The sequence below is a fragment of the Pleurodeles waltl genome, chromosome 3_1, assembly GCF_031143425.1.
Source record: "Pleurodeles waltl isolate 20211129_DDA chromosome 3_1, aPleWal1.hap1.20221129, whole genome shotgun sequence".
NCBI lineage: Eukaryota > Metazoa > Chordata > Amphibia > Caudata > Salamandridae > Pleurodeles > Pleurodeles waltl.
In genome coordinates, this window is record NC_090440.1 from 1,641,138,304 (window position 1) to 1,641,159,909 (window position 21,606).

At 44.6% G+C, this 21,606-nt stretch overlaps 1 protein-coding gene across 1 annotated transcript in view; it reads right to left on the minus strand.

Moving 5' to 3' along the window:
- The window catches only part of SLC25A12 (solute carrier family 25 member 12), a 451,247-nt gene that overhangs the window by 137,248 nt on the left and 292,393 nt on the right, over nt 1-21,606 (minus strand). The window contains exon 13 of the mRNA XM_069225331.1: nt 1,235-1,315. Coding sequence (XP_069081432.1) covers nt 1,235-1,315 — 81 coding nt within the window. The remainder of the gene's footprint in view (nt 1-1,234; nt 1,316-21,606) is intronic.

Here is a 21,606-nt window from a genome sequence, read left to right on the forward strand (position 1 = left end):
GCGCAATTTGTAGTTACTTGAAAGAACTAACTAAAACTGCTGAATTTCTATAGTTTTGTATGAGTAGATTTAGAACCTAACTATAACGTCCCTTTAATCTTTGTTTTTTTTTTCAGTGAAGATACATATATATATATTTATTTGTCAAGTTATGTTACAGGGCTCCTAACCAACAAGGAAGGTACAGCAAAAAACAGAGCATGTCAATGCCACGAAATAATTGCAGAATAAAGTTCTATGTAGCCAAAACGGATATACGCAGGGACATCCGTCAAAAAAAGGATTCGCAGCACGTCTCATGAGTTAAACTGAATTGGACCTACCGAGGCATTTGTTAGAGCTAGATAAATGGTATAGGATCAGACAAAAGTCCTCCTCTCTTTGATGACACCTCTCAGAAGAAATGTTCCATGACATAGCCAGAGACAAGCAATGAAAGCAAAATATTACAGTGTTGTAGCAAAGCAGAAAACGTTAGCTGATCATGTTATAAACACTAAAAACCCTTGAATTAATGCAGAAAATATTGATTTTAACAAATCTTTAGTATTTCACTGTCCTATCACATCCCTGTAAACCATCTTCAATTATCAGCCACATCGATAGGTTTCACACCAGTTTTTTCAACGAGAGCAATAGACGAGAAATTGTGACTGAGTTTACCACAAAAATTACTGGGCACTTGTCAAATCTGAGATAATGTGCACTAGCAGCATTTATATAGACCTTGAATACAGGTCAGATAGTTTCGGCCCTTTCCAAAACCACGGTCCAAACCTATGTTTGAGCGGGTGTCGCAATTATGAGCATTGCAAAATTAAGTCAACACCCACTGCTATTTTTCATAGGACAACCCGCCGATACTTACAGGGAAAATGCGGGGTTTGTGGATTTTCCTGCAGAAAGCACCAACATTCACGTTATCTCAGTTTTTGAACAGCTTAGTTCATGATATGCAATACTTAGCGCACCAGTTCAAATTTCACAACACGGAATATTGTAGTGTAACAGGTGCGATGATTATCTGTGGCCAGGCCACTTGTAACCGAGGCCACGATCTTCCTCCCCCTAAACATTGTAAACTGGATACAGACACAGATCACAGTTAACAATCATAAAGGTGTCTTCCTTTTTACTTTGGTCATGCACTTTGGGTCTTTTCTTTAGAGGATAAACACATAGGTCCGGGACAATAATTTTCGGGCCAGATAATAAATACACGGCAAGTACTTACACAACCACCAGCAAGGATTTCTGCAAACAGGGGAACACTGCCATCTTTCTGCGTGAATTTATCTCTGATAAGATCATTCACCTGCCAAAAGAACGCAGGAGACAGAATGAAAAAAGACACAACTTCAAGCGAAATATTTCAGATGCATTTTATTTGGTTTGTGGCTTTTGGATTAGCCACAACATTGAGCATTACTGAATTCACTTACCTAGAAAAACTGAATACAACGTGCAAGTTGGACATATTAGGGTGAGAACAAATGGCTTGCTCAGAAGCTTCTTGAGTCATTCCAGGCATAAAGACAAATTATAGAGTGAGGTGGGGGCTGAGTCCATCTGCGTGGGCTAATTGGGCTCTCTGGGAGACCCCCCCGGGCTTGTGGAACTCTTTAGATCTGGCCCTTAGCCCAGAAGGGTGTTTTGTATCAGACATCACCGCCAAGACTATTGTTTTATGTTTGTCTGCATCCGATGATGAAATGTGAAAGCATACTCTGCAAAGCATTAATTCTACAGTGGGCGTGAGGCTACACTGGGGGGGGGGGGGGGGGGGTTGGGGGGGGCAGTGGGTGACGGGGTGGAGCTGGACAGCAGAAAATGAGCAGCAAAAAGTCAATAGCAGAGTGAGGCAAACAGATGGAGAATCTCAGAAATGGCACAAGCTTGAAGGAGGCTCGTGTTTTGGCTAATTTCCATTTTTCCCACGCTCCCTTCTTTGTCCCCATACTTACTCTGATGATGAGGCTCTATCTCCATCAGAAAGGCACCTCATCCAGCTTTAGTGTGGACTAAAAAAGGATGGCCTATGTGTTCACTACTGCCCCTTAAACTAAGTTAACGATCACAGATGAAACAACCTTGGGTGGCTGGTGGGAACATAAGTACTTGAATAAAGTATGCAATCCAGCCACTACTAACTCATCACCTTTCTCATCCCATTCCATACTTTCATGCGGATATCAGGCCTGCCAACCAATAGATTTTTTTCACCATGTGTGAAGGGGGCAGGGCCTTGTACAGAGGGCTTCTTAAGAAGCACGCTGCAGCTCACAAACCTCCAACCCAGACTTCCCCTTCAAAGAAAAAAAAACATAAAGGGTCGCGGAGACTGTTGTTGATGTCCTGGATTATTTTCACACACCCTAATGGACAGCGGCTGCTCAGAGCTACAAAAAACTATCTGGAAAGTCAATTTGTACAGTGATTTCCAGCTCGTTCTCTCTACCAAGGCGTGATTTCATCTCCACACCAGGTGACCATGTGAAGGGAGCCAAAATTGTGTGACACTGTGGCACCGTGTGAGTTGGCAGGTCTTCGCCACAATCCAAAGTCCTGAGACGTACTGCTAAGCATCAATAGTGCAACACCACACCATTCAATGAATCACCGTGACCACTGAGAAGAAACAGAAAGGCAACTCAGTACATGGATATTAGTAACGAACACCACCTCACTCTCCCTAGCAACATCAACACTAGAGGTTGCTAGGGCAACATGTGAAGCAGGTCCAGAATACTGCCTCCACATTGTGCAGTACATCAGAGATCTTCAAGTGTGAGCTCACCCGGACTCCACTCTGACCAAAAGTGATGCTAAATGACACCTTCATCAGGAGCTCCATCCCTCGCATGAAAAATACACAGGCTGGTGTACCTACCTGACCAACAGGTGACACCACCCACGTAAACCCATACTACCAACAAGCACAAAGAACTTTCTGAGTTCACTGGTGTAAATCATAATCATGTGAGGTGGTAAACATACCCTGGGCATTGCCTTCACCTGTGTCCAGCTGTGACTCACCATTTCAAAAAGGACAAATGGGATTCACCACCAACCACATCATTGCCACCATGGCACCTAAACACAACAAGCAGTGTTCATGTTCTGACTCGAACGGAGTCCAGGATGCCTAGTTTACACAGAAGTTAGATGAAGGGACTGCAGGAGCTCTTTAGGGCACATGCAGAGCTGATGTATGTTAGGAGCCTGGGGAAATTATGGAAAAATGTTTTCAAAGAGTTTTTGGGTGGGACATCTGTCAGATAGAGGAAGTCACTTCTAATGAGAACAAGAAATGGAACAATAAAGGAGTTAAAGAGAATATGGAATACAATTACAAGAGAAGAGTACAAACTGCAAGACTGGATTTGCTAGATTTTGAGAAAGATCTCATGTATGACAGACAAAAATACTGGTTCATGGAAAGTGTACTACAGTAATCATCACTGGACTTTTGGTAAAACAACAGGAGAATGAATTAGTCACTGAAAGGCAACACTGAATTCCAATATGTAAGGATATGCATCTTTTTGCATATTTACACCCACATTTTTTGGAATGGTACTGCTGGTTGTTCGCCTATGAGAGTGCAATGAGGCCTGCTAACCAGACCTCAATGCCAGTTTTCTAAACCCTTTACAAAGTTTATGTTGAATTGGATACCCCCAATTGGCATGGACTAACTTACTTTTAAGTCCATAGCATACAGTACCCAGGGTACCATGGCATATAAAGCAGTGTCTCCACCCAGGGCCATAGCACTAATTGTGCCACCCCTGTGTGTGACAAGGAACAAAATGGCTCCCAGCCTGTCACTGCAAACTAGAGAGGCAGTTGTCACACTGCTAGTTCAACTTTGCCTTTCAAACTAATGCGAAAAACCCCACTTCCTTTAACAATATATGTAAGTCTGCCTTAGGGATGGTCTTTGGAGCCCTAAGGCAGGGGGCTGTGTGTTATTAAGTAGGGGATATATTTTTATATATGTCTTATCAGCAACACCTCTAAATTGTCAGTTAGTAACCCTGTGTTGCCTATTGTAACACAGGGTTACTAACTGACCCCTCAGCCCGGCTAATTTTTAAAAGGGACTACCTAGCTGGGTACTGTAAGGTATTAAATTAATCATGGCATTAAACACAACTTGATGTCCTGGTCGAATTTAATGTCACTATTAAAGAAATTCAACAGGTCAAAACAAGTTCCTTCATCTCAGATTCCATACAGATACACATAGGCAACTGTCAAGGGTGTCTGTGTCCGCACTGCTTTTTGCCTTGGCAATAGAACCACTGGCCCTAACCCTTCGGTAACAAGGGCATAACTGGGAAATGCCCTTAGGAGATGGCACACAAATAGTCTAGTTTTACACAGACGACCTCCTCCTCTATATTGAGACATACACCTGTAACTGTCCTCCATTTCCCAGACACATAATCATTACGCCGCCTTATTGGGCCTGTTGGCAAATTGGTCCAAAACAGGTTTATTCCCATTCAAGGCCACGTTGCCTGACGTGGACCACACACTCAATGGCACTCGGGGCCTTGGCAACCTACCATGTTCAGGTGTCTAGGGATCCGGGTGTACCACTCACCCCTGGATCTTTTCGAGGGTAACTTCACCTGGGCTGTCACTTAGGTCCTAAATGCCTTTCTGGCATACATTACTATGTACATTACCTCTGTTAGTAGCAGTATGCATCGCCCTTCTTAAAATTATAGCACTCCCCAGACGCCTGTACTATTTCATGAATCTTCGCCTTTATATCTCCCCAACTTTCTTTACCTCTCATGAACGTCTCTGTAGAGAGTTTATCCAGAATAAATCTTGCTGCAGAATAGTCCTTTCCAAACTTAATTTACAAACAGACCAGGGAGGGCTAGAAGTCCCTAATTTGAAAAACTATTACCTTGCATCCCAACTTCATGGGGTAGCTAAAGGATTAGCAGGGTGCAGTTGACTGACACCGCTACAAAATTACCTGCCTAGACCCACCCCAGCGTCCTCCAATTACTCCACCCTTTTACCAAATCTCCTATTCCAGACCCCAGCCTCCTGCAGGTGGCTACCCGATGCTTCGGCCGTAGCCTCCTCCTAACATTCTTCTACCTCCTATGCTTCAGCGAACCCCCTTTAAGTTATACCCCGGGGTACTGGTGTCATCTCCTTGTCAGATTTGACTGACTGGCATCCCACTGGTATTCATGCCCTAGTTGAGCTCTATCGCGACAGGTCTCTTTGCTCATTTGAGACACTGGTCAAGGATAACGGTCTAACCCTGGACACTTCTTACTCCATAACTCCCTGATTGTAACACTATGAAACGAATGGGAGACTTGGCACAGGAGAATCAGACATCTCACCATCCAGTACCTCCACGTCAAGGGACCAGGGAGACACCTGATTCTCTGGTTCTTTGATTCCCTCCGTGTGCATGCCGCAGCCTCGCTCGCCCCAGTTCGCCACCACTGGGAAGAAAAGCTCTCCCATCCATGCATGGACACGGAGTGGTCCACCTTGTTAGAGGGGCCAACGCACATTCCCCGTTACTCCCAGTTTACACTTATCCAATTTTTTATAGCTCAAAGGGCCTACCTCACCCGATTTAACATTAATCATTTTTTTTAACCGCACTGAGGTAACATGCCCCACCTGTTCCTTGATTAATGCTGACCTGCTTCATATGCTATGGTCCTGTCCTCTCCTCCCTCAATACTGGCAGGGTGTAACATTTCGCCTTTTTACCTGCGTGGAATGCACTATAGTTCATACAAGGGAGACATGCATACTGGGACTCTACTATAGGGAAAAGCAATACAGAACCTCGTCCCGCTTCTTAGACCTGGGCTGCCTGACCACTAAACGCCTCATCACCAAAAGATGGAAGGCACACAACCCTCCCACCCTTGCGTACTCAATATCTTCCTGAACCATGTGGATGAGAGCGGAGAATGTGGTCTTATACTGGGAGGCCAACCTATGCCTCTGCAAGTATCCCCTGGCTGCTAGCTGGGATGCTATCCTGACAGACTTTTAGGAGCATTCTCATGACGTCGTAGACTCACCCAGGTAGGGAACGGGGGTTCGGAGGGAGACCACACACACCCTAGAAGTCATATCCTCCACAAGCGCCTCTATATTGGATCTGCATCTCGCCCGCACACATTGCCTTAATGCTTGTTGTCTTCCTGACATATGCGTGATTTACAGATGTTCTACATTTATACCCACAAGACCTTGTGCTCTTGGTGGAAACATTCACAGATGTAAGGGGAGTTGGGCTGGTTTGCCGGGCTACGCATGATTGTTTAATTCTAATTCAAGTTGGAATTACTGTCCCAATGGAAATACCTATCTTCATTTTATGCAGTGACCTTCAACATCGACAGCTGTTTGACTAACTATCACCACTTACTGCTATCCACATTTGTCATTGGATTGCCAAATTATATTTACACTATGTAAACCCCACCACACATGCTATTCACTACCCACATGCTGGGTTGTCTGCTCTGATCTATGTATCAACGCTTCGTCAAACCGTGGTTTGCCATCCATTGTCACTGTACCTTAACTCACAATTGTTACTGCTGTGTGTTATAAAAATAAAAATAAAACAATAACTAGAATTAAAGAATGAAAAAATATGCAACTTTTAGAAAGTTGCCACTCTGTGACCCAGTTGGTCCAGTGGTCACTGGCCACCAGGCATATTTCTGCCTACTTGGGAAGTTGTGTGAATGACTCCCAGGGCTTAGGAACAATAGCAGCCAGCAGGGTGGGATGTTACCTCCCTTTTGGAGGAAGCCACATAGGGTGTTAACCCAAAAGCAGACCTTCAAAGGTGAAGCTGCCTTTGGTGGGCAAATGGCAATCAAACTCCTGAGAGGCTGTGTTTTGTTCAGGTAGATGGGCTGGAGACAGGGACAGAGCAGTGCCCAAACCAGTTTTCCTGTGTCCTCTAGGCTGGGCTACCAAGATCCTAACATCCAAGGAAAGGTGCAGACATCTTAGGCGTGGGCAAAATAGAGCAAACTGGGACTGTCAGATGCAACACACAGCCAGAAAGTCCTCACCAAGAGGGAATGGCACCTACTGCTGGACTACACCTGTTGCACCTTGGGCTGGCGAAAAGAGAACTGTGTCTATTACCCAGCCCCAGACCAAAGAAGTGACTCCAAGGGTCAGTCAGCTGATCCCCTCGAACCAGCACCAAGACCATCAAAGCTGAAGTAGCGCAATTGCCTAACTCTGCAAGTCAGTAACCATTTCTGAAGAATCCCCACTGACTGCTGCCGGGCACCCCAAGAGACCAATCCTCGACAGCCAAAAGTTGCACCCAATTCAGGCGGAAAAGGGAGTGTCATCTGAGTCCAGATTGATCGCCCAGTAGGTACACCAGCCTCCACCAAAGGATACCACTGGAACCTCTGAGTATGGAGACCATTGTCCAGCCACAGCTGGCCTTCTACTGGCTCAAAGAGGACTTTGAGGGACCTTGACTATTATGGCCAAAGTTGCCCCACCTGACAGATGACCCATAAATAACCCCAAAGGCACAGCGTTGATTGCACAGTACCTGGAGCATCCTTGAGCGTCTTCATCTCCTGCATCTGCAGCATCAGGACTCCTCCATTGAAGTCCATGGCAGTCGTGCTGTAAAGTTTGTAACTGGACTGGAAAACGCTCTGGTGGCCAACTAACTGTCCAGACCTACCCAACTGTGCCCCTAGACCTTTGTCCTGTTGGATTTGGTCACCCAAACTAGGCTGGAATAGCCAAATTAACTTTTACAAACATTTCAAAGGTTTACAAAGTTTACGGTTACCAATAATTGTTTGTGGTTGGATTAAAGATTAGGGGGGTCATTATGACCCCAGCGATGAGTGGTAATGTGGTGGCAGTACTGCCAACAGGCTGGTGGTACATACCGCCACATTATGAGAATAGCGGGTTGGCTGCAGCCAACTCGCCACTTCTCCACTCAGACCGCCATGGCGGTAGCAGCCACCGGGCCGGAGATATCAATCTCCAGCCCGGGGTCCGCTTTAGTACCGCCGGCGGCATTTTGAGTCAGCCTACCACCATGGTTTTCGTGGCATTAGCAATGCCACAATACCATGGCGGTGGGCCCTACCAGTGATAGGGAATTCCTTCCCTGTCACTGGTAGGAGGCTCACCCACCCCCCAAACACTTCCCAGATGCCCCCCTCAATCCATGCTCCCCCCTTCCAATTCCCCACCCCCCATACATGCACACACCCACAGACACACACCACGTATACACCCACTGACTCACACTGACATACACCTATACATCCAGTCATGCTCGCACACATCTGTCCACACATTCACACTGACATGCATTCACATTTCCATTCTTACACGCATTCACACACATGCATACACCCACGCAGACAACACTGCACACACACAGACGCATTCACGCACACAGCGCCACACACACACCATCCCCCAGCTCCCTCCCCTGTCGGAAGCCCAACTTACCTTCATCCAGGTGGTCTTCCATCAGGGAACGGGACAGGGCGCTGCTACCGCCATCAGCGCCCGCCAGCAGAACACACCAGGCCATGTCATGATACGGCTGGCGAGGGTCTACTGGTGTGGCATGGCTAGTGGTAGCAGCACCACCTTACCACCATCTGCCAGTATGGCCACAGCTGAATTTCTGCCCTTCTTATGGCGGAAGTCCAGCTGTGGTCATAATCTGGCAGACGAATAGTAGCCGCCGTGACAGTCTTTTGGCAGGTGTCACCGTGGGGGTAGGTGGTTTATACCGCCAATGTCATAATGTGGGGCTAAGTTTTCTTTAAAAATCTGTATCTTCAGAACCCTCAGGTAGATTCTGCTCATCTTGGACTCTAAAATTCCTTAAAATATAATCTATTTTTGTAAATTGGTTTTGTGTTTCTTTCATGTTGCATGGCTTTCTTATTTTGTTCTTTGAAACTTTAAATGCTTTACAGTAGTTCCTTTGTTCAAGCTTTGTTGTTCAAATCAATAGCTACCCAGATTTGAGCTTAGGGTAGTACAAACAAGCCTGACACGACCCAAGACAGTTTTTGTGAGTGTATTCCTCGATAAGGCCGCACAGCCATACTATATAGTATACCCAAATCCTCACACAATACATTTTTAGTATTTTGATATACACACCCCATTAGCAATATATTTTAGAAATATAAGCTCTCTAAAGCATGCCTTACTGAATTAACAATTACTTTTTTACTAACTGTTAAAACTTTTCACCCTGAATGTACATGGTTCAGAATAGCTGCAATTTTCACAGAAGCACAAACCGTTTAGCACACCTTTGTTGTGAATAGCAGGGATGTGTGGGTAATATCACCATGGTAATGGTATCTGATTGATATTGTTCAGCAACATGTTTGGGTCCTATGCAGAGAATTTCAGCAGTTATAAATTCCTTTTCTCCAGCACTTTATTGCCACATCTCTCCAACACTGCCGCTACTAACTGTCACACTTTATTCAACCCAGAAGGGGCGAAATTTGGAACAATCAATAAGCGAGAAATGCAGAAACTTAGCCTGATCAAGCAGGATCTTAAAGTGAATATAGAGACACTAATGATTAAAGGAAGAGCAGAGACTAAATTAGGTCAGATCCTTTTGGCCGTCCCTAAACCCATTTGTCCCTGCTACCAATCTATGATTGACTTTCCTGATGATTGATAACATTGCAATTCAACTTTCAACTTTAGTGTAAAGGCAAAATGTAAAAATCTAAATATTTTTTAAATAATAACAAATACCAGCTGATAACTATTTTCTCAGTCCTTCAAATTTTATCTGGATCACATAGTGTGACCAAGCAAGAAACCCGGATAAGACGCCAGGTCCCCTCATTCAGAGTTCATAACATCCCACAGACCACTTATGAAGTAGTTTTATATGATTAAAAACTATTGTTGTCTGAAGGGAGTGGAAAGTCAGTCAGATTGCAGCATTTTTTAAAACTTTTTTTTGCATTTTTTATACAGCGCAAACTCAAACCGGAGGTATTGGAGTGCTTTACATGAGCACCAGTTACATTACACAAGGACACATTTTTGGTAGGCATGGGGAGATTATGTGATTTCCTAGAATCAGAGGATGTTCAGCCAAAATCGATCTCCAAGGTACGCAGCCCTGTGCATTGAGGGGAAGAGGTGCCATCCAATTCAGCACCCGGGCCGGTAGAGGGGATGCAACACCTAATTTACTCTCCTTGTGGAGTGCCTTACCTACCTTGGGACTCCTGACTGATACAGAGGACTGCGTCTTTGCCTGGAGACGCAGAAGATACTAGCGGAGCTCAGACGGATCAGGGCAGTGTGCCCTTGACTTACCCCCAACAGTCTAGGCTGTTATAACAGAGGTGACTTCTGCCCTCCCACACCTGCAAGTGATTATCCCCACAGTTACGATGCAAGCCCATGATAGACTGTTGGCCATAGAAAAAGGATTACAGATGTACCTACGACAGCCATCTTGGTTTAAGCAGTCTTCCCTTTTAGGGACTGATTTAGATCTTGGCGGTATTACCTCTAAAGCTCTGTCTGCAGCGGATCCGAGAAGACTGTTAAGTCAATGATGTTCTGCCCGCTGCATTTAGATGTTAAAGCTCTGCAAGCGGAGGACTGGCGGCAGATTACTGCTAGAGGGAGGCGGCGGCGGGATCCAATGGACGTCATACAATGGAAGGGGCTATGGAACAGAGGTAAGTGACACACACACCCTTCCTAAGCCACACGTGTCCACCTACACTACACAGCACACAACACACCACATACACACCATCATCCATTACAGCACCAACACAACACAACCATACATGCCGAAAACACACATTGACATACATCCATGACATAACACACACACACCACTCACATTGCACCCACACACGACACAACCAACACAACTACGCACTCTGATTCACAAAAACACACACACAAGCACAACTACACACATCATGACAACTTCCACCACACAACACTAACCTGAATGTGTCATATGGCAACACAACATACACAACAACATTGGTCTTGCATGCAATTGACACACATACAGACACAACCACATCACCCACTCCAGCTTCCTCCTCCCCAAGCCAATCCACACACACACACACACATACACATATATGGAAAATGTCACTTACCCAGTGTACATCTGTTCGTGGCATGAGTCGCTGCAGATTCACATGCTGTGCACAGTCCGCCGTCTGGTGTTGGGCTCGGAGTGTTACAAGTTGTTTTTCTTCGAAGAAGTCTTTTCGAGTCACGAGACCGAGGGACTCCTCCCACTTCGATTCCATTGCGCATGGGCGTCGACTCCATCTTAGATTGTTTTCCCCGCAGAGGGTGAGGTAGGAGTTGTGTATGTTAGTAATAGTGCCCATGCAATGGAATGAATACGTATGTACATAATAAAGGTTAAAGTATTATATTTACAAATGTACAAATGTTGAAGATCTACTTCTAAACGGCTACAGGCTCCCGGGGAGGCGGGTGGGCGCATGTGAATCTGCAGCGACTCATGCCACGAACAGATGTACACTGGGTAAGTGACATTTTCCGTTCGATGGCATGTGTAGCTGCAGATACACATGCTGTGCACCGACTAGTAAGCAGTTATCTCCCCAAAAGCGGTGGTTCAGCCTGTAGGAGTTGAAGTAGTTTGAAATAATGTTCTTAGTACAGCCTGACCTACTGTGGCTTGTTGTGCAGTTAACACATCTACACAGTAGTGCTTGGTAAATGTATGAGGCGTAGACCATGTTGCTGCCTTACATATTTCGTTCATTGGAATATTTCCTAGAAAGGCCATGGTAGCCCCTTTCTTTCTGGTTGAGTGTGCCTTTGGTGTAATAGGCAGCTCTCTCTTTGCTTTAAGATAGCAGGTTTGAATACACTTAACTATCCACCTAGCAATGCCTTGTTTTGAAATTGGATTTCCTGTATGAGGTTTTTGAAAGGCAATAAATAGTTGTTTTGTTTTTCTAATTAGTTTCGTTCTGTCAATGTAGTACATTAGTGCTCTTTTGATGTCTAATGTATGTAGTGCTCTTTCAGCTACAGAATCTGGTTGTGGGAAGAACACTGGTAATTCTACTGTTTGATTTAAGTGGAACGGTGAGATAACCTTTGGTAAAAATTTAGGATTTGTTCTTAGAACTACTTTATTTTTATGTATCTGAATAAATGGTTCTTGTATGTTAAATGCTTGAATCTCGCTCACTCTTCTTAGAGATGTGATGGCAATCAAAAATGCAACTTTCCACGTTAAGTATTGCATTTCACAAGAATGCATGGGCTCGAAAGGTGAACCCATGAGTCTTGTAAAGACAATGTTGAGGTTCCATGAAGGAACAGGTGGTGTTCTTGGTGGTATGATTCTCTTTAAGCCTTCCATAAATGCTTTAATGACTGGTATTCTAAATAGTGAAGTTGAATGAGTAATTTGTAGGTAAGCTGATATTGCGGTGAGATGTATTTTTATGGAAGAGAAAGCTAGATTTGATTTTTGCAAATGTAGTAAATATCCTACGATATCCTTTGGAGATGCGTGTAATGGCTGAATTTGATTATTCTGGCAGTAATACACAAATCTTTTCCACTTGTTTGCGTAGCAGTGTCTAGTGGTAGGTTTCCTAGCTTGTTTTATGACCTCCATACATTCTTGTGTGAGGTGCAAGTGTCCGAATTCTAGGATTTCAGGAGCCAAATTGCTAGATTCAAAGATGCTGGATTTGGATGTCTGATCTGTTGTTTGTGTTGTGTTAACAGATCTGGTTTGTTGGGTAGTTTGACATGAGGTACTACTGACAGGTCTAGTAGTGTCGTGTACCAAGGTTGCCTCGCCCATGTTGGTGCTATTAGTATGAGTTTGAGTTTGTTTTGACTCAACCTGTTTACTACATATGGAATGAGAGGGAGAGGGGGAAAAGCGTATGCAAAGATCCCTGACCAGTTCATCCATAGAGCATTGCCTTGGGATTGATCTTGTGGGTACCTGGATGCGAAGTTTTGGCATTTTGAGTTTTCCTTTGTTGCAAATAGATCTATTTGAGGCGTTCCCCAAATTTGAAAGTAATTGTTTAGTATTTGGGGGTGAATTTCCCATTCGTGGGTTTGTTGGTGATCTCGAGAGAGATTGTCTGCCAACTGGTTTTGAATCCCTGGAATAAATTGTGCTATTAGGCGAATGTGGTTGTGAATCGCCCAATGCCATATTTTCTGTGTTAGGAGGCACAACTGTGTTGAGTGTGTCCCTCCTTGTTTGTTTAGATAATACATTGTCGTCATGTTGTCTGTTTTGACAAGAATGTATTTTTGGGTTATTATGGGTTGAAATGCTTTCAGCGCTAGAAATACTGCTAACATTTCCAAGTGATTTATGTGAAACTGTCTCTGATGTATGTCCCCATGTCCTTGGATGCTGTGTTGATTGAGGTGTGCTCCCCACCCTGTCATGGAAGCATCTGTTGTTATGACGTATTGTGGCACTGGGTCTTGGAAAGGCCGCCCTCGGTTTAAATTTGTACTGTTCCACCATAGAAGCGAGATGTATGTTTGGCGGTCTATCAAGACCAGATCTAGAAGTTGACCCTGTGCTTGTGACCATTGTGATGCTAGGCACTGTTGTAAGGGTCGCATGTGCAATCTTGCGTTTGGGACAATGGCTATGCATGAAGACATCATGCCTAGTAGTTTCATTACCATTCTGACTTTTATCTTTTGTGTTGGATACATGGCCTGTATTACTTTGTGAAATGTTTGAACCCGTTGTGGACTTGGAGTGGCAATCCCTTTTGTTGTGTTGATTGTCGCTCCTAAGTATTGCTGCGTTTGACACAGCAAAAGGTGTGACTTCGCGTAGTTGATGGAGAAACCTAGCCTGTGAAGGGTTTGTATGACATATTTTGTGTGCTGTGAACACTGTTTTAGCGTGTTGGTTTTGATTAACCAGTCGTCTAAGTACAGGAACACATGTATTTGCTGCCTTCTGATATGTGCAGCTACTACTGCCAGGCATTTTGTAAAAACTCTTGGCGCAGTTGTTATTCCGAATGGCAACACTTTGAATTGGTAATGTATTCCTTGGAATACAAACCTTAGGTATTTCCTGTGTGAAGGATGTATTGGTATATGGAAATACGCATCTTTTAGATCTAATGTTGTCATGTAGTCTTGCTGTTTGAGCAGTGGGATTACGTCTTGTAATGTGACCATGTGAAAGTGGTCTGATTTTATGTAGGTATTTAGTGTTCTGAGATCTAGTATTGGTCTCAGAGTTTTGTCCTTTTTGGGTATTAGAAAGTACAGTGAGTAAACTGTGTTTTTTTGTTGAATTGGTACTAATTCTATTGCGTCCTTTTGTAACAATGCTTGAACTTCTAGTCCTAGAAGATCTATATGTTGTTTTGACATATTGTGTGTTTTCGGTGGGACGTTTGGAGGGAATTGGCGAAATTCTATGCAATAACCATGCTGGATAATTGCTAAGACCCAAGTGTCTGTTGTTATTTCCTCCCAAAGTTTGTAAAATTGGCTTAGTCTTCCCCTCACAGGTGTTATGTGATGGGGTTGTGTGACTTGTGAGTCACTGCTTATTTTGAGGGGTTTTGGGGCCTTGGAATTTTCCTCTATTTTTTGGGAATTGGCCCCCTTTAAATTGCCCCCGAAAACCTCCCCTCTGATATTGACCCTGGTAGGTAGGCCTTGTTTGTGAGGTTGTGGTTTCTGTGGGTTGACCTCGAAACCCTCCCCTAAAAGGTGTTTTCCGAAATGTGCCTCTGCTCTGCGGGGAGTAGAGTGCGCCCATGGCTTTGGCTGTATCGGTGTCCTTTTTGAGTTTTTCGATGGCAGTGTCTACCTCCGGCCCAAACAGTTGCTGTTCATTAAACGGCATATTGAGCACAGCCTGCTGGATTTCCGGTTTGAACCCAGAAGTGCGCAGCCATGCGTGCCTTTGTATTGTGACTGCAGTGTTTATTGTCCTTGCAGCTGTATCTGCTGCATCCATGGAAGACCGTATCTGATTATTTGAGATACTTTGTACCTCTTCCACCACCTGTTGCGCTCTTTTTTGGAACTCCTTGGGTAAGTGTTCGATGAAATGTTGCATTTCATCCCAATGAGCCCTGTCGTATCTTGCCAAAAGTGCTTGTGAATTGGCAATACGCCACTGATTTGCTGCTTGTGCTGCAACCCTTTTTCCTGCAGCATCACATTTGCGGCTCTCCTTGTCTGGAGGTGGTGCGTCGCCTGAGGTATGAGAGTTGGCTTACGAGCTGCCCCCACAACTACTGAGTCTGGTGTTAGTTGTGTTGTAATATATATTGGATCTGTGGGCGGTGGCTTATATTTTTTCTCCACCCTTGGAGTTATGGCTCTGCCTTTAACTGGATCCTGAAATATTTGTTTTGAATGTCTTAGCATTCCTGGGAGCATGGGAAGGCATTGATACTGGCTATGGGTGGAGGATAGGGTGTTAAAGAGAAAGTCATCCTCAATTGGTTCCGAATGTAAGGAGCATTGTGAAACTCGGCTGCCCTTGCGACCACCTGTGTATAGGATGTACTGTCCTCAGGTGGTGACGGTTTTGTAGGATAAGAGTCTGGGCTATTGTCAGACACTGGAGCATCGTAGAGGTCCCATGCATCGGGATCATCCTGACTCATTGTGGTATGAGCTGGTGAGTGCATCAGTGGTGGAGTTGTTGCTGGTGATGCATGTATTGATGGTGGTGGAGACGGTGGTGGGGTTGTTTTCCTTGCCACCTTTGCCTGTGGTTGCTTGTCCTTTTGTTGAAAGGCAAGTTTCCTTTTTATTTTGATTGGGGGAAGAGTGGTTATCTTCCCTGTGTCCTCATGAATATGAAGCCTTCTTTGTGTGTAGTCAGGCTCTACAGCTTGAAGCTCCTCTCCAAATCTATGTAATTGGGAGGTTAATCCTTGTTCCTCTGTATAGGAACTAGTTTTCGGCTCCGAGGCTGGCTGTTTCGGAACCGAAACCGTTTCGGAAGTCTTTTTAGGCTCCGAAGAAACCTTCTTTGTTTTCGGCGTGGTGTCTCGGTGCCGAAATTCTTCGGTGCCGCTGTCTCTGTGCCGAAGTTTCTCGGAGCCGCTGTCTCGGCTCCGAGGTTGCTGTGTGGCGGTATCTCGACCGGAGTCGGATGACTTCGACACCAGCATGCCCTTTTTCGGTGCCTTGGATGGGTCACCTATTTTTCGGGTTAAGTCATGGCCTGTTGGCAGTGGCGTCCCCTGGGCTTTTGTAGACTTCTCGTGAGTCTTGATTTTCGACATCTTACTCACGGTTTTGGTTGTTTCTTCGGCGTCGAGTTCTTCCGAATCCGACTCGCGGACGGAGAAAGCTTCTTCTTCCTCCTCGAAACGATCTTGACCTGTCGGCGTGGACGCCATTTGTAGTCTCCTGGCTCTTCGGTCTCTCAGCGTCTTCCTCGACCGAAACGCTCGACAGGCTTCACAAGTATCCTCCTTGTGCTCGGGGGACAAGCACAAGTTACAGACCAGATGGTGATCCGTATACGGATACTTGTGATGGCATTTTGGGCAGAAGCGGAATGGGGTCCGTTCCATGAGCCTTGAAGTCGCACGTGGTCGGGCCGAACAGGCCCCGACGGGGGATCGAAAAAACCCCGAAGGGCCACCGGAGCTCTTCAAAATTCGGTGTCGATTTGTTCTAACTAACCCGATACCGAACGCAAACAATACCGACGTTTTTTTCCGAGATTCTAACTAACTTTCTGACCCGAAACACGGAGCGAAAAGGAACACGTCCGAACCCGATGGCGGAAAAAAAACAATCTAAGATAGAGTCGACGCCCATGTGCAATGGAATCGAAGTGGGAGGAGTCCCTCGGTCTCGTGACTTGAAAAGACTTCTTCGAAGAAAAACAACTTGTAACACTCCGAGCCCAACACCAGACGGCGGACTGTGCACAGCATGTGTATCTGCAGCTACACATGCCATCGAACATATATATATATATGGGGAAGCATAAGGCTGTTATCAACCTACATAAACTGCCAATAAGCAATCCGCTTGATGAGTCCCTTCAGCGTGCTGTAGGTGTAACATTTAAGGAAACTGAACTTCCAGAACACTGTTTATCTCTCACACCTGATCCACCAGCCCAAACTACTTGCCTTTCGTTGATCGGTTCACCATCAAGGTACTTGTGTGACCAGTCAATATGCCTGCAGCTAAGAACTCTTGTCACTCTTCTACTGCGCTAACCGTATCAATGTCCTGCTTGGATTGCACACCAGCTAGGGTTCTGCAAGAGAAAAGGAAGTGTCAGCAGCCAAATGTCAGACCAAAGAGCAAATGGTTACCTACTTTGGCTGCTCAGGGGTATTCCGCTGGATGTAGCGTGGCTGGTTTTGTGGACACAGAAGGGGTATTGTGTGGGAAAATAACTGTCATCTTGGAGGCTAAGTTAAAACCCATCTACAACCCCTTGGGGGCCACTGAAGCTGCACTATCTAAACTGACTTGTATTGCCTCCTGCTTCTGTCCCCTCCCAGACAGTTCAGCCTGGATTGGCAGGTGTAGCACTTACCAATTATAACAAATATGTGGCGGGTAATTCTAGTTACACATCTATCCCACCTCTTGACCAAGAGAAATTGAGGCCCACTCACAACAATGCGTATATTCTGCTGGGAGTGTGCTGTGATGGCCCAGTGAGTGGGAGGGGAAGGGCCAGGGAGAATGGAGTGGATGGTAAATAGGCCGAGCGGGGACCATGCTTCTCCCTGCACCCAATCTTCCCCCTGAGACATGTGCATATGTGGTAGTGTTATCAAATGTCTAGTGCTTGGCCCCAAATAGTAGTGAATCGTCCATCAAGTTAGAAAACATGGTCATACAATGGCTTCACACTAATGCAGATTTTTCTCTTTCTGTTGTGTCTGATATTTTGATGGTTCACAGGGTTGGTTGTGTGGGCCCTCTGAAGAAGAGTTTAGCAAGCGATTGTGTGGTTATAAATTTCAGGCATCCAACTATTGCCCTCGGGTTGTTGTTCAGGTGTTCCCAAACTTTGGTGACTATTAAACCCCTTCCATTGGGTTACTTTTATTGTCACCTGGAGTCAGAGTCTTCAAATCCAATCCATCACCCTAGGGCATCCCCCTTCTGTTTTGCCACAGCAAATCGCTTTTTGGCACTCAGTAGTTCCCAGAGAATGACTGACTTGCCCTTACCCTTAAAGCCCCAGATTTTTCTGCTCCATCTACTGCCCATTGTTGTAAGTAGGAGATTGTGCTTCCATAAGTGAATGTTAGCAAATTGTTTATTGCCCACGACCTTGGATTGCTCCAGTAAAAATCTCCATTGGTTTCTGGGGTCCAGACTAGAGTACACTCAGATAAATTCCCAGTAAGCACTGCTGTCTTAGCTGACCCTCCACTAAGTGACATAGACATAGCAACAACACTTCCTGTCCCATTAGCAATACACTTAAATACTACAACTATTCTTAGTTGGAATGTTGCTGGGATTACGTCAAAATTAGGGGTTTCAGAGTTGGATTAATTTATTGATGAAGAAGAGATCTGCCATTTCTAGGTGACAGATGTCGTAAAAATATTTTATAGAAGTGGATTTAAGAACTACTCTGTCCTTGCTGTAAGGTCTACAGTGTGGCGATCATCAGGCAGTTTGCTTTTTTGGCTGAATATTACATTGATTTGCTCTATAATGGAGTTTCCTTTTTCATCGCCTGCCATCTAAGGGCTAAAATGAATACCTCTTTTGCTAATTAACATATATAACAGGAGTTCCGGGAACCAGAAGGATGCGATCCTAGCTTAATACACCAGGTCCCATTACATCATTGCTGCAGGCGACCTGAACTTAATTTATGAAACAAATAGCACTGACCAGGATTTGTGGACCAGTGAAGACCCACTGTGGGGTATCCTAGAATTAACATCCCAGATGATAAATCACCTCTCTATGGTTACCCTCAAAATGGTTCACCTTATTCTTACACTCGGCCTTTGAGCATGTAATGGATGGTGTGGGTGTGGGGGGGTCTCTTCTCTCTCTCTCTCTCACTCCCTCTCCCTCTCCCCCCCTCCCATCCCCCCAGAGATAGATGTAATCCACCCATATTGATTATATTCTTCCTGACATAAAGATATGATTTATGCAGGACATAGTAGTGGTATACAGGGGTGAGAGTGACTTTAATGCACTGATTTTAATTGTCCAGGACTTGCTACAATATAAATTTTTGGTGCCTACCCAGGCAAGCGAGAATGTGCTGGTGGTGACCAACAACCACAGGAATGTAAAATGCTGAGTGCTCCTCTTTCAGGGCAGCTTCAGTCATGTATGTAATGTGGCTATCCAATTGGCTTGAAAATTAGGGAAGTGAATATTGATGAGCACATTAACCTTCTCACAGGGCTCAAAGTGTTTTTGGTGAAAAATTACAGGCAGGCCCTTTGGAAACCTAGATCCCACGATTGGTATTCACTACATTGCCTGGCAGCTAAATACACTCTTGTTAATGCAATAAAAAAGGGGACCAAGCATGAGATTAGGAGTCTAGAATCCAATATATGGGTGCAATAAGAACTGCCAAGGCAAATTGTAAGAACAAAAATGGGATGACCTCTTAGAGGCCTCTACTAATAGAGTTAATCTGGCCTATAGTAAGCCAGTGTGGTGGGACTTTGGCCAAAAACCTTTGGAGATGTATATCCTGCCAATTGAGTGGACAGTTCATTTTCAAAACCTTTATTCCTTTTCATCAGAGCCTGTTCAGGACCAAACCCCCAATGAGGGATTGCCACCCACTCGCAGGTTGGAGTTAGACCTATGATCGGAACTGTGGATCAGGTCGTCTGCTTTTTGATGGTTAAGTGGAACACAGTGAATGTTGGTGGGGGGAACGTTTTGTTGCTCTTATTGATCTTTGAGAAGCTTTTGCTCTGGTCCCATCAGGGAAATCATGGGAGGTACTTTCTGGCCTGGGAATTTCGCATAGTCTGCTCATTATTATTATGTGACTCCATGGGGGGAACTATGTTTGGATTTGCTGAGGCCCAAACTGTGAACTAACTGTGAAAATTGCCATTGTAAAAAGGAGTGCATCGGGGTTTGGTTTAGGCCCCATCTCTTTTTTTTATACATTAAAAATTGTGTAGAGGTTTTTCCAAACTGTGCAAATGATTCCCCAATTTTTGTAGGCCAAAGGGATCCAGCCTTTTTTTCACGGATGATACCAGACCTCTGTTGATAGTTTAGCCTGTTTTGTGAGCTACAAGTACGCAAAATGAACATCATTAAAACCAAGCAGATGATGTAGCACAAGAGGAGGAAGGCTAGAGGAACTATCAGTTGGGGAAGGGAGGTTCTGCAGAGGGTTAAGGAATTCAAGTGCTTCAGGATTCACTTGTCAGATTCTGGATCGTGGGCCCCTCAGATCAATAAGAGTTATTTTTTGATCAACCATCGGGCTTCGGCCATCCTTGGATTTGCCAAGGGAGCCCCTTGGATTCTGATCCTTCCAGTGATCAAAATATATAGGCCCAAGCTAAGAGTGCTGCTTTGTATGGATCAAAGCTATGGGGCACCTGCTCTACGACTCCCCTAGGGATTGGTGAGAATAATTTTCATGGGAGCCCTTGTGTGAAAGGCACCCCTTTAGTCCCCCTTAGTCTAGATCTTGAAGTCAAGCTCATACTAAAACTGGTTAGCTTAAGGTCTATACTATATTGGCTTCGTATGTGGTCTATCGAGGAGCTACAACCATATAGAGATGGCCTTATAGATATTTTGAGCTTAAATAGTACTCAGAAGATACAGAAGAGTCCTTACAAGATTTGGGGTTGGGCAATTATTGGAATGATCCTTCCTCTATTTCTACATCCATGCCAGCTGCGGTCAAATGAAGGTTCGGGGCACAATTTGATACCTGTAGTGAGTCATCTATTTCCGAGGGAAGCCATACCAGGTTTTTCGTCTTGCATTCGCCTAGGGTGAAGGAATTCTTAGACTTCATTTGCCCTGCATGTGCAAGATCTTTTTCAGGAATTCAGGTATGGCATTTTTCCCATTGCTATTTTTACCTCAACATGGTCGTCATCACAGCATAAGTCTATTTTCTTTCTAGCACACAGGCTTCCTGATGAGACAGAAGAACATTTGTGTAATGTACTCTAAACCAAGAATTAAGCGGTTAGCGCCTATGTGTTGTCTTTCGGTTCTGACAGACTCTATGTGGAAAGGCGATTCTACTAAGGTGATAGAGTTTGCACTTTCTAAATTAGCATGGCTAATCAGACACAAAGCGACTGCCACCTCACTTGTTAGCAACGTAGTTTGAGTGCTTTGCATGTGAGTACATCGCACTTTATTTTTGCATTAACTTTGCTTGATGTTTATGGTTGTTTATAAAGATAATAATATTGGCTTACTGTATTTTTTTCTTAATGCCTCTATGAACGAGTACTTTTCATGGAATTTTTTTGTAACTTTATCTATATGATTTTTCTTGTTGGTCTTGAACTTTTTTTAAAT